The sequence below is a fragment of the Mixophyes fleayi genome, chromosome 2 (genome assembly GCF_038048845.1).
Source record: "Mixophyes fleayi isolate aMixFle1 chromosome 2, aMixFle1.hap1, whole genome shotgun sequence".
NCBI classification, from domain to species: Eukaryota; Metazoa; Chordata; class Amphibia; order Anura; family Limnodynastidae; genus Mixophyes; species Mixophyes fleayi.
The window spans coordinates 210,704,189-210,723,211 of record NC_134403.1 but is presented as its reverse complement, the minus strand read 5'-3'; the positions used below and the strand labels follow the sequence as shown (position 1 = coordinate 210,723,211).

At 46.4% G+C, this 19,023-nt stretch overlaps 1 protein-coding gene across 2 annotated transcripts in view; it reads right to left on the bottom strand.

Moving 5' to 3' along the window:
- LOC142140288 (uncharacterized) overlaps positions 1–19,023 on the bottom strand; it is a 150,126-nt gene that overhangs the window by 50,278 nt on the left and 80,825 nt on the right. For both annotated transcript variants that reach the window (XM_075198098.1, XM_075198099.1), the window contains 3 exons: positions 17,936–18,062; positions 15,477–15,606; positions 6,665–6,901 (listed from right to left, as the gene is read on the bottom strand). In XM_075198098.1, coding sequence (XP_075054199.1) covers positions 6,665–6,901; positions 15,477–15,606; positions 17,936–18,062 — 494 coding nt within the window. The remainder of the gene's footprint in view (positions 1–6,664; positions 6,902–15,476; positions 15,607–17,935; positions 18,063–19,023) is intronic.

The window sequence follows — 19,023 nt, the reverse complement described above, 5'->3', positions numbered from 1 at the left end:
TATAGAGCTTTTATGGTGATACACAAAATCTCTTAATGAATCCATTAGCAACAGTGACATCTGCAGGTTATACAAACCAGACTATCGCACTAAAGAACATTATAACAATACAATAAAAAAATAACCAAAACAAATAATATAATAACTTTTATAAATATTACTTAACCTACTCAAATATTACCCTGTAGTGCCAATGGTGCATGTTTTCCAGATCTTACTTCAGAATTAATTACAAAATAACTATTTGCACATAAATTACATATCTCAAAATTGTCCCAATTTTGGCAGGACAGTGTAGGGGTGTCTCAGGTGAAGACCCCCACCAGCGCTGTGTCCCTGGAGGGACGGAAGATGCTGGAGCCGGTGCCCGTGAAGAGGGCGAAGATGTCCGCCAGCACTGTGCCCCTGGAGGGGCTGAAGAGGTCCCCGATGGTGCCCAGCAGGAAGAAAGAAGAGGAGAAGTACTCACCCGTCCAGCGATCCAGCGGTGAGTATCGTGGCTTCTTTCCTGCAGGTCCTGTGCGCGGGGGAAGGATGAGCCAATCAGGGCTCATCTTTTCCCGCTGGCCAATCAACGGCCAGATGCGCGAGCCAATCGCGGCTCGTGCCCGGGCATTCAAAAGATTGGCGCCGACGCGAGCCAATCAGCGCTCGCGCCGGCTAATGACGTCACGCCGGCGACTATATAAGTCACCGGGTGGCGCCATTTTGGGAGAAGAGAGTCGGCGTCGGAGGGAGAAGGACGTCGTGGGACGTCCGGAGCAGAAGAAGGCCAGAAGCGGCGGAGATCGTCGGCGGGGAGCCCTTGTAAGGGCTGAGAGCGCCCCCGCCAAGCAGCCCTTAACAGCGCCGAACCGGAGAAGAGGCGCCGCCGGCTGGAGGGTCTGGAAGATCCGGAGAAAGAGGAAGAAAACGGCGTGGCAAGCTGAGATTCCTGCGCAGAGCAGGTAAGTGACTCAGCGTTAATTCGGGCACTAGGCCCGGGGCCACATTCGGGCACAAAGCCCGTTGGCACTAACTTAGGGGCACAAGGCCCAGGGACCTGGGCACTAGGCCCCAATAAAGTTAGTGGGCCAGTAGGCCTTATTACTGTGATAAAGGGGACAAGCCCCTGTTAGTTAGACAGGGGGCGCGGAGCCCCAGGTGTACAAGGGCACAAGGCCCTTAGGTAGTTAGTGGCCTAGAGGTCATAGGAAGGCCACAGGGCCTGGTTAGGGGCTGGTAGCCCGTAGGCTATTAAGGGCACAAGGCCCTAGTAGATAGCTAGGGAGGCCACAGGCCTCAGGCAGGGGCTAGGACCCCTAGGTAGCAGGGCACAAGGCCCTAGTTAGTGGGCTCAGAGCCCTGAGGTAGAGAGGGGACTGAGGCCCATTAATCAGAGCACAAGGCTCTGTTTGTAGCTGGGCAGAGGCCCATGGTGTGAAGGGCAGAAGGCCCTGGTGGTGATGAGGTAGAGGCGTGGGAGCCTCGTGAGTGTAGGCGCGGTCCTGTGTGAGGTGAGCACACGTGGTTAGGAGGTACAGTAGAGCGGAGGCTCCTGTGGTGCTGTAGCAACCTGCTGGTTGGCTAACAGCGGTGTGCTCTGGTAAGTAGCTTACAAAGTACTGTATATTGTATTCTGTCTGTGAGGCGGGTATTGTTGAATTACAGTATTTTGGGTGTGCTATGTAATTGTGTCCAGGGGCAAGACGTCAGGCCCCCATTAAAGGTAGGCTCTTGTTCCTGTGGTTTCCTGTGCTAACCCGTGCTGTGGGGACAAGTGTAGTTACCAGCATACACATAGTCAGGGAAGAACACACGTAGTTTTCCTGTCCCTTAGGTCCCCGGGGTCACACTGGTACCCAGAGGGGGTGGCTGAGTGAGTTGGTGGCAGTGCAGCACACCTTGAGGCAGTTCCAGGGGCGGCCGTGGTTCTGATCAAGGGTCCTCAAGGCCGGTTCCGTGTAGGTGGACCTGTGGTTCCGGACGTAGGGACACGTGTGAGATACCCGAGTACAGGCAGTCGGGCGGTTCAGTTCGATCGGCTGTACCGTGCGGCAGTCGGCCCGCGGGTTAGTGTGCTGTTCTACTGAGCCTCAGCCGGGCTTAAAGAACCGGTCTTTAGGGTCCGTGGGTGACCCCATAGCAGGAAGGCAGCTTCTTGGTACGACCTGGGTGAGGGGGTTAGGAACCGCCCTCCGGTTTAGTCTGTGAACACCGGCTGGTGTTTCCCGTAGCGTGTAAGTGAGCAGTTCCGTTAGTGCACCACACCTAGTTAGTCATAGTGGTTTGACTTAGTTGCGTTGCCGACCATTAGAACGTTGTTAGGGTCGGGTCTCTGTTGTAGTCAGTCCAGTTTTGTGGGTGCCATCTTAGTCTCACGGAGAGCGTAGAGGGAGGCTGTGTGTTCTTGTCATCCGCAGGAGTCGGGAAGGTGCAGGAGAACCGGATCGGAAGTGGGAGTATCCCGGTGAGTATCACGCTCGATTCCCCCTTTCGGTTAGGCCCTCACCGGCAGGTGTGTGAGGTACTTGAGGCGGGATTAGTCCTCGGACTAGTCTTGGCCTTCAGTGCCTGTAGTCCCCCGCGTCTTGGCAAGAACAAAGTGAGGAGGCGGCAAGGAGCTTGGACTGACTGTGCCCTTGTTCTTTGCCGTAGTCTCGGACAGCCCTTACCTGGTAGGCACGGCCGTAATCTCTGTCTCTATCTTAGAGGGACGTGATTGGAGGTGACTGCGGCTGCGGATCTGCTGGGATTGGATCGCAGCTGGGAAATCGGAAGCGGACTGGAGGTGACCATCGTTTTCAAGGTAAGTTCTTTTGTGTTGCGTCTGTCCCTGTCTTTCCCCGCAGGGGGCGTTTCATTTTGGCGTAGTCGGCAGGATCAACGATGGCTCATCGGGGGATCATTCCGCTGTACGAGGGATACAGCTGTGTCATCTCTCGTGACGAAGTGGCAGCGTTCACGAAGCAAATCCTGGAACGTTGTGAGACAAGGAAGAAGAAGAACAGAGGTACTAAACGGCAACCGGTGGAGGAAATGCTGTGCTGGAAGTGCGGGTTGCCTGGACACTTCGCATACCACTGCCCAGTTGCCGAGGAGCTCTTTGGTGAATGGGAGGACGACAAAGTCTCCGACGAATGGGAAGACGAAGAAGTCTTCGAGTGGAAGGACGAGGAAGCCTTCCATCAATGGTCTCAAAAGAAGTCGGAGTCTGGAGGGAAGGATCGGCAGAGCCTGCTGACTGTTGGATCGCAGGTGATCGTCCCGTCCAAGCAAGATTCGCGACAGGAATACCCACGACAGCCGGATGCTGGAGCTGGGGTATTGGAGACGTCGGATACGTCAGACGACTTGTTCGTGGCTGTGGAAGAGTTGGTCCCTGAAGACGAAGGGAGAACTGAGCAGACCCTCCACGGGGAAGCGTTGTATCCGGAGACATGTGAAGATGTCTGCCCGGTGGTACCTGAGAGGATGGAAGCCATCAGTACCCCGGAGGAGATAGCTGCTGAAGAAGTACTGCCTGAAGAAGACTGTACTTTAGAGAGCGCAGCTGGAGAGTGGTGGATGTTGTCACCTTCTGAAGAAGCTCCCCGCACAACCAAGGAGGTATCGGACGGATGGGAGGTTCCGGCAGGTGCCGAGGAAGAGACTCCCTGGATACCGACTTCGGGCGAGGAGGTTGCCAGGATGGTGTGGATCCGGCGCGAGAGGACTTTACCGCAGAGGATCCGATGGACGCGAGTCAGGGATGCCGGTAAGTGACCCTTGGAGGTGGGCGTAGAGGAGAAGACGTCGATTGTGGGGACCACAATGGAAAAAGGCGGCGGAAATGTAGGGGTGTCTCAGGTGAAGACCCCCACCAGCGCTGTGTCCCTGGAGGGACGGAAGATGCTGGAGCCGGTGCCCGTGAAGAGGGCGAAGATGTCCGCCAGCGCTGTGCCCCTGGAGGGGCTGAAGAGGTCCCCGATGGTGCCCAGCAGGAAGAAAGAAGAGGAGAAGTACTCACCCGTCCAGCGATCCAGCGGTGAGTATCGTGGCTTCTTTCCTGCAGGTCCTGTGTGCGGGGGAAGGATGAGCCAATCAGGGCTCATCTTTTCCCGCTGGCCAATCAGCGGCCGGATGCGCGAGCCAATCGCGGCTCGCGCCCGGGCATTCAAAAGATTGGCGCCGACGCGAGCCAATCAGCGCTCGCGCCGGCTAATGACGTCACGCCGGCGACTATATAAGTCGCCGGGTGGCGCCATTTTGGGAGAAGAGAGTCGGCGTCGGAGGGAGAAGGACGTCGTGGGACGTCCGGAGCAGAAGAAGGCCAGAAGCGGCGGAGATCGTCGGCGGGGAGCCCTTGTAAGGGCTGAGAGCGCCCCCGCCAAGCAGCCCTCAACAGCGCCGAACCGGAGAAGAGGCGCCGGCGGCTGGAGGGTCTGGAAGATCCGGAGAAAGAGGAAGAAAACGGCGTGGCAAGCTGAGATTCCTGCGCAGAGCAGGTAAGTGACTCAGCGTTAATTCGGGCACTAGGCCCGGGGCCACATTCGGGCACAAGGCCCGTTGGCACTAACTTAGGGGCACAAGGCCCAGGGACCTGGGCACTAGGCCCCAATAAAGTTAGTGGGCCAGTAGGCCTTATTACTGTGATAAAGGGGACAAGCCCCTGTTAGTTAGACAGGGGGCGCGGAGCCCCAGGTGTACAAGGGCACAAGGCCCTTAGGTAGTTAGTGGCCTAGAGGTCATAGGAAGGCCACAGGGCCTGGTTAGGGGCTGGTAGCCCGTAGGCTATTAAGGGCACAAGGCCCTAGTAGATAGCTAGGGAGGCCTCAGGCAGGGGATAGGACCCCTAGGTAGCGGGGCACAAGGCCCTAGTTAGTGGGCTCAGAGCCCTGAGGTAGAGAGGGGACTGAGGCCATTAATCAGAGCACAAGGCTCTGTTTGTAGCTGGGCAGAGGCCCCATGGTGTGAAGGGCAGAAGGCCCTGGTGGTGATGAGGTAGAGGCGTGGGAGCCTCGTGAGTGTAGGCGCGGTCCTGTGTGAGGTGAGCACACGTGGTTAGGAGGTACAGTAGAGCGGAGGCTCCTGTGGTGCTGTAGCAACCTGCTGGTTGGCTAACAGCGGTGTGCTCTGGTAAGTAGCTTACAAAGTACTGTATATTGTATTCTGTCTGTGAGGCGGGTATTGTTGAATTACAGTATTTTGGGTGTGCTATGTAATTGTGTCCAGGGGCAAGACGTCAGGCCCCCATTAAAGGTAGGCTCTTGTTCCTGTGGTTTCCTGTGCTAACCCGTGCTGTGGGGGACAAGTGTAGTTACCAGCATACACATAGTCAGGGAAGAACACACGTAGTTTTCCTGTCCCTTAGGTCCCCGGGGTCACACTGGTACCCAGAGGGGGTGGCTGAGTGAGTTGGTGGCAGTGCAGCACACCTTGAGGCAGTTCCAGGGGCGGCCATGGTTCTGATCAAGGGTCCTCAAGGCCGGTTCCGTGCAGGTGGACCTGTGGTTCCGGACGTAGGGACACGTGTGAGATACCCGAGTACAGGCAGTCGGGCGGTTCAGTTCGATCGGCTGTTCCGTGCGGCAGTCGGCCCGCGGGTTAGTGTGCTGTTCTACTGAGCCTCAGCCGGGCTTAAAGAACCGGTCTTTAGGGTCCGTGGGTGACCCCATAGCAGGAAGGCAGCTTCTTGGTACGACCTGGGTGAGGGGGTTAGGAACCGCCCTCCGGTTTAGTCTGTGAACACCGGCTGGTGTTTCCCGTAGCGTGTAAGTGAGCAGTTCCGTTAGTGCACCACACCTAGTTAGTCATAGTGGTTTGACTTAGTTGCGTTGCCGACCATTAGAACGTTGTTAGGGTCGGGTCTCTGTTGTAGTCAGTCCAGTTTTGTGGGTGCCATCTTAGTCTCACGGAGAGCGTAGAGGGAGGCTGTGTGTTCTTGTCATCCGCAGGAGTCGGGAAGGTGCAGGAGAACCGGATCGGAAGTGGGAGTGTCCCGGTGAGTATCACGCTCGATTCCCCCTTTCGGTTAGGCCCTCACCGGCAGGTGTGTGAGGTACTTGAGGCGGGATTAGTCCTCGGACTAGTCTTGGCCTTCAGTGCCTGTAGTCCCCCGCGTCTTGGCAAGAACAAAGTGAGGAGGCGGCAAGGAGCTTGGACTGACTGTGCCCTTGTTCTTTGCCGTAGTCTCGGACAGCCCTTACCTGGTAGGCACGGCCGTAATCTCTGTCTCTATCTTAGAGGGACGTGATTGGAGGTGACTGCGGCTGCGGATCTGCTGGGATTGGATCGCAGCTGGGAAATCGAAAGCGGACTGGAGGTGACCATCGTTTTCAAGGTAAGTTCTTTTGTGTTGCGTCTGTCCCTGTCTTTCCCCGCAGGGGGCGTTACAACAGTTCCGTTTCAGACCTTGAAAAGGGTGGGGCTTTTCTTAATATGGTCAGTGTTGTGTCAAAGTGGGTATTTCTGGACAAATTGGGTGGGGATTGGGCAGTTCAGGGGTGGGGTTTATTTTGTCTCAATTTTGCATGTCAAAATGTTGGGATGTATGGTACGGTATCGTTTAGAAATCTTATTTTTTCATTTAGTGTTGGCTTATTTTTTTTCTGCCTTACATACCAGTTTTACAAGCATATACAGATATATTAATCCAAAGGAGCAACAACAGTAATATCCAGGTCAATAATAGGGAAGGATTTACCTGTGGAAGTTGTATTGCCCTTTAAACACTCCAACTTGTTGCCAGCACTCTGGAGGCTCCAGGTCCACACCCACTTGAAATTCCACTTTTCCAGGCAACTTTCCCACTTTGCACACTGCTCCAATGCCAATTCTACCAGAGGGTAAAATAACTTTTACTCTGTTCCCAATTTTCAGGTCAAGTGGACAGCGAGGGGCAAAAACACGGAAACACTTCTGGGTCTTCCAGCCATTGGTACTGCAATACAAGTTACATGTGGTTCACAGTAGAGGTGGACGGGTAGATCACTTTGTTAGTAATGGTGAAATATCATTGTATTTCAAAAAATACATATATTTTGTATAGAAAGGCAGGGTTGCATATAAAATATATGCTTTCAACGAGATCAAAGTTTTACAAGGCAACCTAATAATCTAACTGCTCTCTCTAGTGGTCATTATAACAATTTGTAATAGACCATGCACCTGCAGCATGATGTCCAAATGTTAGTCTCTTCTACAACCAGCCTACTTGGCTAATAATGAAAAACTTCATAAACAAAGCTTTTGCCATAAATTTCAATGTGCCTGTCCATCTCAATGAAGATTTACATTCAGAGCATGCAATGAAATGAATGAACATATTTACTGAATGGTAGATTAACCAACATTTTTAGACATCGCTTGTAAATTCACCTTTTCTAATTCAACATATGTTGCTAAAAGAATTGAGACCATGAATTCCTGTTTATTTCTCTGTGATGCCTAGTGATTTTGAAACTTTTTAGAAAAATAGGAAAAGCAAGCTTTGATATATCCTCCCATCTTAGTATTTTCCTAATATGATACTAGGAGGATAGATTTATCAAACTTTCTAAAAAAAAAAAAAGAAAAGTGGAGGTGTTGCCCTTAGCAACCAATCAGACTCTAGCTATAATTTTCTAGAATGTACAAGACAAATTATAGTCAAAATATGATTGGTTGCTATGGACAACACCTCCAATTTTCCATTTTAGAATGTTTGATAAACCTACTACAGCATGTAAGTGAAAAAATAACAAGCAAATGCGCTTTCCTCTATAACAAAAATTTGAGGGGTATTTGGGAAACAATTTATTTTAAACCTTTATAAGAAAAAATGGTAACCAATGTATTTTATACCTTTGCGTAAAAAAGACTGGGAAATACAGTGTATGTAAACTCTTGTCTGTGTATTTTGCATTCTTGGAAAGTCACCTGGTGCAAGTGAAACAGTTTAAGCTTTTAATTAGGGATGTGCACCGGCGACTTTTGAGGTCTCGTGTTTTGTGTTTTGGATCCGGATTTTCGTTATTTTTGAGGTTCGGATTTGTCTCGCAAAACACTTGACGAAAGGTCTCGGTTCGGATTTAAGGTATTGGATTCGGATTTTTTTTGAAAAAAACATAAAAAGTTTAAAAATCAAGTTTTTGGGCTTATTTTCACTCCTAGGCTATTATTAACCTCAATAACATTCAATAACAAGCATTTCCACTAATTTACAGTGTATTCTGAACACCTCACAATATAGTTATTAGTCCAAAACGTTGCAACAAGGTATCTTTCTGGACTGCGTAGAGGAGTGGGTCACCACAATATATATTAAAAACCCTGAACTTTTATGAATCGCACCAATAAATGTACCTGGACTGCGTAGAGGAGTGGGTCACCACAATATCTTAAAAACCCTGAACTTTTATGATTCGCACCAATAAATGTACCTGGACTGCGTAGAGGAGTGGGTCACCACAATATCTTAAAAACCCTGAACTTTTCTGATTCGCACCAATAATTGTACCTGGACTGCGTAGAGGAGTGGGTCACCACAATATCTTAAAAACCCTGAACTTTTCTGATTCGCACCAATAATTGTACCTGGACTGCGTAGAGGAGTGGGTCACCACAATATCTTAAAAACCCTGAACTTTTAGGATTCGCACCAATAATTGTACCTGGACTGCGTAGAGGAGTGGGTCACCACAATATCTTAAAAACCCTGAACTTTTATGATTCGCACCAATATTTGTACCTGGACTGCGTAGAGGAGTGGGTCACCACAATATCTTAAAAACCCTGAACTTTTATGATTCGCACCAATAATTGTACCTGGACTGCGTAGAGGAGTGGGTCACCACAATATATTAAAAACCCTGAACTTTTATGATTCGCACCAATAATTGTACCTGGACTGCGTAGAGGAGTGGGTCACCACAATATCTTAAAAACCCTGAACTTTTCTGATTCGCACCAATAATTGTACCTGGACTGCGTAGAGGAGTGGGTCACCACAATATCTTAAAAACCCTGAACTTTTAGGATTCGCACCAATAATTGTACCTGGACTGCGTAGAGAAGTGGGTCACCACAATATCTTAAAAACCCTGAACTTTTATGATTCGCACCAATAATTGTACCTGGACTGCGTAGAGGAGTGGGTCACCACAATATCTTAAAAACCCTGAACTTTTCTGATTCGCACCAATAATTGTACCTGGACTGCGTAGAGGAGTGGGTCACCACAATATCTTAAAAACCCTGAACTTTTAGGATTCGCACCAATAATTGTACCTGGACTGCGTAGAGGAGTGGGTCACCACAATATCTATTAAAAACCCTGAACTTTTATGAATCGCACCAATAAATGTACCTGGACTGCGTAGAGGAGTGGGTCACCACAATATCTATTAAAAACCCTGAACTTTTATGAATCGCACCAATAAATGTACCTGGACTGCGTAGAGGAGTGGGTCACCACAAGATATATTAAAAACCCTGAACTTTTATGATTCGCACCAATAAATGTATCTGGACTGCGTAGAGGAGTGGGCACTGGGCACCACAATAAAATATATAAAAAACCTTCAACAGATCTGCATTACACTACACATACGGCTGCTCCTCCATCCTCTCCATCATATACATGTTGGAGTTTTAGCGTGTGACAACCTCTTGTTTTTGATAATGTCAGTGCATTTGGAATATTTTTCAATTTGCCCCACACCACTGAATGTACTTTATCTATGATACGCAATACGCATCTATCTATCTTGACTGCGTAGTGTGGTGGCCCCGGTACACAATTTGGTACCGAGGCCACAATATAATTAAAAAACCCTCCACGTGTCGGAATTCCACCAAACAAGTATCTGGACTGCATAGTGGGGTGGCCCCGGTACCCAATTTGATACCGGGGCCACAATACCTCCTCCAAACATGCTACAGACAATTCGTCATTGAGAGACCCCAGACAGACAGGGTCGAAGTGTTATTGTTTGACTTTGTAAACCCAAAAAAATGTCCCTGTTGCACATAGTCGTGCAATGAAGACTGACTTTTTCATTTAAAGGCACGATCTTTAAAGTGTAGTGTTTGTAAGTCTAAGTCATATTATACTTTTGGTAAAATTGGTTTATTTTGTTCCTCTTTATGGTAATTAATTAGTAATAGAATTAAAGTAGGAAATAGAATTAAATAGAATTAAAGTAGGAAATAGAGTGGTATAGAGTTGTAGTGGTATAGATAGAGTGGTCTACACAATATAATAATAAAACCCTCAACTGGTCTGAATTCCACCAAACAAGTATCTTGACTGCGTAGTGTGGTGGCCCCGGTACTCAATTTGGTACCGAGGCCACAATATAATTAAAAAATTGGGCATCAACTGTCACCGTTGTTTAATATCTGATACACCTAAATATGGACTGCACAGTGGAGTGGCCCCGGTAGTAAATTTGGTGCCGGGGCCACAATACCTCCTCCAACTTCCAAGTGTAGTGTTTATAAAGACACACAGCGTCGAAGTGTTATTATTAGTTGACTTTCTTAACCCTAAAATTGTCCCTGTTGCAAATATTCGTGCAATGGACAGTTACTTTTCTATTGAAAGACTCAAGCTTTCAAGTGTAGTGTTTATAAAATATAAACAACAATACAGTAGTTTTAGAGCACGTCAATACCTCTTGTTTTAAATTATGACACGGCATTTTACTTTTGGTTTAATTTCTTGAATTTTTTTACATTTGGTTTTACTTTTTGAACATGGCAAACGACTGTTGCTTGGTCATATAATGCAAAAAAAAAAGTTCCAAGATGGAATTGTCCTTGGGCCCTCACACCCACCCTTATGTTGTTGAAATAGGACATGCACACTTTAACAAACCAATCATTTCAGCGACAGGGCCTACCAAACAACTTTGGCTGAAATGATTGGTTTGTTTGGGCCCCCACACCAAAAAAGCTATTCATCTCTCCCTGTACAGACTAAACAGGCTCTACTGAGGCAAGATGTCGTCCTCATCCTCAACCTCTGATTCCTCTCCCCCTACAGTGTGTACTTAATCCTCATCACACATTATCAATTCGTCCCCGCTGGACTCCACAACCACAGGTCCCTCTGTAGTATCTGGAGGGCAGTGCTGTACTTCATTGAGGAATTGATTATTCATTTTTATAAACATCATTTTTTCAACGTTGTGAGGAAGCAACCTCCTTCGCCGCTCACTGACCAGGTTCCCCGCTGCACTAAAAACTCTTTCCGAGTACACACTGGAGGGGGGACAACTCAGGTAAAATAGAGCCAGTTTGTACAGGGGCTTCCAAACTGCCTTTTTTTCCTGCCAGTAACAATATGGACTGTCTGACATGTCTACTTGGATGGTGTCAGCAAAGTAATCATCCACAATTTTTTCTATTGTGACAGCATCCAATGCAGCGAGAGTAGACATGTCTGCAATGGTTGGCAGGTCCTTCAGTCCAGACCAGATGTTATCAGCATCCCCGCCAGTGCCTCTTTTGGGAAAACTGAGCTTTTTCCTCGCAGCCATAGATGTGGAAGAAAATGAGGGTGGAGCTGTTGGCATGTCACGGTCCTCTTCAGAGGACAATCTCCTGACCAGCAGGTCTTTGCACCGCTGTAGACTTGTGTCCGCCGGAAACAGAGACACAACATACGCTTTAAACCGAGGATCGAGCACGGTGGCCAGAATGTATTCCTCTGACTTTAAAAGAGTGACCACCCTCGGATCCTGGCAAAGCGTACGAAGGGCTACATCCACAAGAGCTACATGCTTGCTGTAATCGCAATGGCTTACCAGCTCCTCCCTCACTTTCTCCAGCTGCTTCTGCAACAGCCTGATCAGGGGAATGACCTGACTCAAGCTGGCAGTGTCGGAACTGACTTCTCGTGTGGCAAGTTCAAATGGCTGCAGAACCTTGCACAACACGGAAATCAGTCTCCACTGCGCTTGACTCAGGCGCATCCCCACTCCTTTGCCTATGTCGTAGGTGGCTGTGTAGGCCTGAATGGCCTTTTGCTGCTCCTCCATCCTCTGCAGCATATAGAGGGTGGAGTTCCAGCGCGTCATAACCTCTTGTTTGAGGTGATGGCAGGGCAGGTTCAAGCTTTTTTGATGTGCCTCTAGTCTGCGGTAGGCACTGGCTGAATGCCGAAAGTGTCCAGCAATTTTGCGGGCCACCGCAAGCATCTCCTGCACACCCCTGTCACTCTTGAGGTAATGCTGCACCACCAAATTAATGGTGTGGGCAAAACATGGGACGTGCTGGAAATTGCCCATATTTAATGCCCGCACAATGTTACTGGCATTGTCTGACACCACAAATCCCCATGAGAGTCTAAGTGGGGTAAGCCACTGGGAGATAATTTCCCTCATTTTCTCTAATATGTTGTCAGCGTTGTGCCTCTTATTAAAGCCTGTAATGCACAATGTTGCCTGCCTTTGCATGAGCAGCCATTTTGTAGATGCTGCTACTGATGCAGCTGTTGCTGTTGCTGCGGAAGGGGATGCATCTACCCAGTGGGCTGTCACAGTCATATAGTCCTTCGTTTGCCCAGAACCACTTGTCCACATGTCCGTGGTTAAGTGGACAGTGGGTACAACCGCATTTTTAAGAGCACTGAGGACACTTGATCGTACTTCTCTGTACATTTTTGGTATCGCCTGCCTAGTGAAGTGGAATCTCGAGGGGATTTGGTACCGGGGACACAATACCTCCATCAACCCTCTAAATCCCACTCCACTGATGGCAGACACCGGGCGCACGTCTAACACCAACATTGCAGTTACAGCCGCAGTTATACGCTTTGCAATAGGGTGACTACTATCGTATTTGGTGGTCATGGCAAACGACTGTTGGACGGTCAATTGTTTGGTGAAAGACTTAGCGGTCTTACGACTTCCCCTCTGGGAAGATGACCGACTAACAGCAGCAACAGCAGCAGTGGCAGTAGTAGGCGTACCGCTGCAGGATTCCTCGGATGAATCCCGTATTGAGGAGGACTCAGTCTGGCTGCTGACTTGGGCTGCAGGACTGAATCTGATGGAGATTGTGGAGGAAGTTGACGAGGAGGGTGTTGCTGGTGTGTATCCAACTGGACCACGGGATTTAGGTGTCCCTGTACCGATGAGGGTCCTAGCCCCAGTTCCTGAACTAACCACTGAACTATGAAGGTTATTCAGGTGACGTATAAGGGAGGATGTTCCTAGGTGGGCAAGATCCTTACCCCTGCTTATTTGAGCTTTACATAAGCTACATATTGCCATACATTGGTTGTCTGGATTTGGATAAAAATAACTCCAGACCGAAGAGGTGCATTTTTTGGTCTTCTGACCAGGCATGACGATGGGCTTTTTCATCCCATGGACATCAGCTGTTTCCCCCCCTGGTGCCTCATTTACAATAACCACATCACCATCCTCATCATCAAGTTCCTCCACAGCGCCAGCTACATCATCAATAGCCTCCTCCCGAGCCACCTCTTCCCGTACAGTGATGGGAAGGTCAGGCTTGACAACCACCAACACCCTTGGACTCGCCTTGGGGATTTGTGATAATTTCTCTTTAGAAGGCAGAGTTGTTTGCTGTTTTGTTGCTGACAGCATAACTCTCTTCAATTTTTTGTAGGGGGGGGGAGGAGGAGGAGGGCTAAGATCCGTGGGTGAAGCTGAACCACTAGTCATGAACACGGGCCAGGGCCTAAGCCGTTCCTTGCCACTCCGTGTCGTAAATGGCATATTGGCAACTTTACGTTTCTCCTCAGATGATTTTAAGTTTCTCTTTTTGCTACTTTTTCTTAACTTGGGCTTTTTGGATTTTACATGCCCGGTACTACGAGATTGGGCATCGGGCTTGGAAGACGACGTTGATGGCATTTCATCGTCTATGTCATGACTAGTGGCAGCAGCTTCAGCATTAGGAGGAAGTGGGTCTTGATCTTTCCCTACTTTATCCTCCAAATTTTTGGTCTCCATTATATGTAGCACAAGATACTGCAGAATGTGTGAACTTGGTAATATTGCAGTACCAATGGACTTATACTGCTGGATTGGTTTTGCAAATTTGGTTATAATTATTATTTTTATTTTTTTTTTTAAATTTTTTATTTTTTTTTACTTTTTTCTTATTTTTAAAAAACTTGGGAATAGTGGGGAAATAACTATGCCCTTAGAAGCACAGAGCACAGGACACAGCACCACTGGACTGAACAGGACACGGCACAGGACCCAGCAGCACTACGGAACTCAGCAGGACAGAGCACAGGACACAGCACCACTGGACTGATACTGCAGAATGTGTGAACTTGGTAATATTGCAGTACCAATGGACTTATAATGCTGGATTGGTTTTGCAAATTTGGTTATAATTATTATATATTTTTTTTTTTTTTAAATTTTTTATTTTTTTTTACTTTTTTTTTATTTTTTAAAAACTTGGGAATAATGGGGAAATAACTATGCCCTTAGAAGCACAGAGCACAGGACACAGCACCACTGGACTGAACAGGACACGGCACAGGACCCAGCAGCACTACGGAACTCAGCAGGACAGAGCACAGGACACAGCACCACTGGACTGATACTGCAGAATGTGTAAACTTTGTAATATTGCAGTACCACTGGACTTTTACTGCTGAATGTGTGAACTTGGTAATATTGCAGTACCAATGGGCTTATACTGCAGGATTGGTTGTGAAAATTTTGTGGTAATTAAAAAATATTAAAGTAGTTTTTGGTATTTTTTAAAAAAACTTTTTTTTATTTTTTTAAACACAGGGGAATATTGGGGAAATAACTATGCCCTTAGAAGCACAGAGCACAGGACACAGCACCACTGGACTGAACAGGACACAGCACAGGACCCAGCAGCACCACTGACCTCAGAAGGACAGAGCACAGCACACAGCACCACTGGACTGATACTGCAGAACACAGCACAGCACAGCACAGCACAGCACAGCACTAAACAGCACAGCACAGCACAGCACTAAACAGCACAGAACTAAACAGCACAGAACTAAACAGCACAGAGGACCACCTAACACACCCTCCCTCTACCCTGATCAATGCCCGAGTGAAGATTGCGGCGACTAGCGGGGAATTTATAGGATCCGAGTATCGCGAGATCCGACAACGGGATTATGAGTCAGAGCCTCAGTTTCACTTTTGAATTTGGCGCCAATACCCGGATCTGTCTCGGATCCGACTCGGATCCGCAACGTTCGGGTGGGCTCGGATTTCATAAATCCGAGTGCGCTCATCCCTACTTTTAATACATGTTTTTCTGTACATTTTTATAAAATGGTCAGTCCATCTTCCCCCAGTTATGAGCTTGCTTGTCTAAACTGTGTAACAGTAATAGCATGTCAGTTTTCTCAGCTCTGACTGGCCTATCGTTATTTGTGAAAATCTAGCAGTTATGTTATGGTTTTTTTTAATTTGTCTTGTATTCCTGCATTACATACTTTCAAAAGAATTAGATTAAATTATATTTCACATGCACTATATTATTGTTGTACATACCTGCCAGGATGGAAGATAGGAGTACTTGGCATAGGTAAAATGCGATTGAGAGAAGGTCGTTCTAGACTCTTATACCCATCTAATAATGTCAAGTTGTTGCAGTCACATACAGAAGTTTTCACCTGATCCCCTGAGTGAGATTTAAAAGTAAAATATTAGCCCTATGAAAATAGTGAACACCATTTTAACAACATTAAAAAATACAATACCACTATCATTTATTTTATAAAATCCATCCTTAATGGAATGTGATCATTGCTGGATTCTGCTGTAAATTAAGACTCAATGGGACACAAGATATTTGGGATTGCTAATCTTTGAGCTGCCTTTTTTTTAAATTTAGAATCTGTAGTACATTTTCTTAACGCTATAGAGAACTATATATATTTAAAACAAAACATAACTTACTATGTAATAAAAACAGGGCTGATACTATCACTAGGCGAACCTAGACGGATGTGTAGGACACTAATGTTTAGGGGGTGCTAAAACGCTGAATGAGTGACATAATGTGTTTCTATTTTCCCTGTGGTGTCCCACACTAAGGCCACTGACATGGAGGAGAAGCAGCCAGTAACTATTTACTTGTGAAGCAGTCGGCTATGATATCACAGTCCAGCGACACACTCCTGACAGAAGAGCTGAAGATTGGGGCAGCATCTGAGGTGAGGGAGGGGGACTAGTGTGCCTCTGCCGACCCTGAATAGTTTTGCTTTATTCATTTTTGTCCTACCAAAATGGTGTTATCAATCAATACAGTGACTCAAGCATTTAACTGTGTCATGTCTAGGAAACTTCAATTGAGGCTATTAATGTACTGTAACACTTGTTCTGCAGACCAAAGAGCAGATACGTTTTTCTGTCTTCAAAACAAACATTTTTGAGTTTTCTGTTCATATAAAACATTCAATTTATAAAGTGTTAGTAGTAAAATGGCAAAGAGGCAGCATATATTGTATATTTTGTCCTATAGAATCTTGACAGATTTTGAACTTTAAGGGCTAGATTTACTAAACTGCGGGTTTGAAAAAGTGGAGATGTAGTCTATAGCAACCAATTAGATTCTAGCTGTCATTTTGTAGAATCTATTAAATAAATGACAACTAGAATCTGATTGGTTGCTATAGGCATCATCTCCACTTTTTTAAACCTGCAGTTTAGTAAATATACCCCTACGTGACTTATCTAATGATTTAATTTATTGGGGGAATGGAAGTTGACTAATAAAAACAAAATTGAAACAAAAAGTCTGATTATAAACTTTGAAGTAAAGAAAAGACGTATACTAAGCTACACTCTCTAAATTGCCTTGTTTTGCCAAATTGTTATGCATTTTTCTTCCAATATCTTTTGCATTATGGATAATGCGGAATATCTTGGTCAGTTACCTGCTGGTTTCTTTGAGCTGCGTAATCCCTAATTGTGGTATGGATATATAACTGTGCATCTACGTCTAGGCATTGAAAGTTATTCAGGAGCATTTGGGTCTCAATGATTTAAAAAGTAAATAAATAATTTATAAGGATCGATAGGGTAAGAATGTGATTATCAAAGGCCACTAAACCTATCATACAATTTATTTTATATTAAAGAGCTAGCATTCACAAGTGTATGTGCAAAAGTTCACATACCTTTACAGAAATTCAGCTGTAGCTGAATTTTGAGCCAGAAAATTAGCCAGTTTCTGAAAATTGACTAGCTGCCCTATCCTTCAAAAGATTTATAGGCAGGACATCTCTGGGGTAAATGTATGAACCTCCAATTTCTACAAGTCGCCGGAAATCGGCGACTTTGCAGAGGAAATTTAAAGTGGCGATGGCTTGTGAAAGCAAGTTTGTCTTTAAATTTCCCCTTCAAAGAAATCGGAGCTTCATATATTTACCACCTGCTGTATATAGATAAAAATCTTCACCCTGATTCACAACTCTATAGTAAACGTCTTCAGTTCTGACAAGTTACTGGATAGTGGTGGACCAGTGAATCGCCTAACCCATAACAACCATTGGCTAGGGGTCCAGCTATGGCGCTCTAGCCTCTCAGGTTCTCTGCTCTGCTCTCAAAAGACCTGCACCTGCTCAGAAATGGCCTCCATGCTTTTGAGAGAGCAGAGTAGAAGTCTCGGGGGGCAGGGGGGTGGCATGAATGGGAGACCTCAGATGGGGAGGGGGTGACCTGGCATTACCAGACCCACTTCAAGGAGCAATTGCGCCCCTCCACCCCTAATCCTCTACCACTACTACTGAAACTTTTACCCATGAGTTTGTGAATGTTATTAGTAGCTCTTTTATATAAGGCAGCCAGCCATTATTTAAGTTTAGTGAGTATTTAATCACCCAATTCAGTGGGAAATAACCGCCACAAACTTGCTAACTCAAGCAAAACTGAAAAATTATGTTTCAGCAAGACTTAAGTTACTAAACTGGAGCTGTAGACAATGGTAGGCACATTTTTATACATACCCAACCTTCTGTGCAACCCATCTCTAACATTTATGTCTGATTCCATAACCCCATCAGTAACATCACCGTAAGGAGGCATTAGGTGCCTTGATTTTTTACACTCTTCCAGGTGAATACATTTTTGCTGCTGTGAAAACATACACATTATTTTATTACAAATTGGTAAATGCAGAAAACTTTGATTGCATGGTATTGAAAGATGTGCATTAGCTATAACTTTGGAATGTTTACCCGCAATAACTAATTTGTATCTGTTAACTAAGCATATTGGTTCTAAATACACATTTATACATTTGTGAAAGGGTTCTGATAAACAGAAATAGTGGCATAACAAATGTATTGAAATTGATGTAATGTACCAATATTGAGACCACATGGAAGCATACCTCTCAGCGGTCCCGATTTATACGGGATTCTGATTTCAGGGATTATCCTGTCATCCTACAAGTCTGCCCATGTGGTCCTGGCTCCTGGGATGTTAGAAGGTATGATCAGGGACATCACCATTGTAACCACACTAGAGGACAGGTGTTTTTCAGGGGTACTACAAGGGGAAGGGAAGATTGGGGGCATGCTCATATTGCGTTCCCACTGCCACAATAAATTTGTCCCAAATTCCTCCCATTGCAGGCCCATCCACTCTGGAAGACCTCGCTCTCCTTTTATGAGCATGCATGGGGACCAGAACATGTGCAGTGGATCCCCGGAGCCCTGTTTGGACTAGAATAAGAAGTATCAGAGTGCAAATAAAATCCTAAGAGCAGAAAAGGGGCCTCTGGCTTGGTAAGCAGATACATATATAACCAGGCTTGAAACCAATACATTTTTGCCATGGGATCCTGTGATAATTAGTTAAAAACCTGGTCACACTGCTTATACATAAGGTTAGAATGCATAAGGTTAGAAAAACAAACAGTACTTTAAGACATGCAAAAGCATAACTCCCATTTGTTCTGATTTTGGTGGGACAATCTTGATAAATGGACTTTAGAAAGGGACAGACTTTACATGGAAGTGCGTGGAGCGTTGCAAAAAAAGTGAGCAGATTGGGAGTGAGGTTTGAACATCTTGGTGATAGGCTTATATTG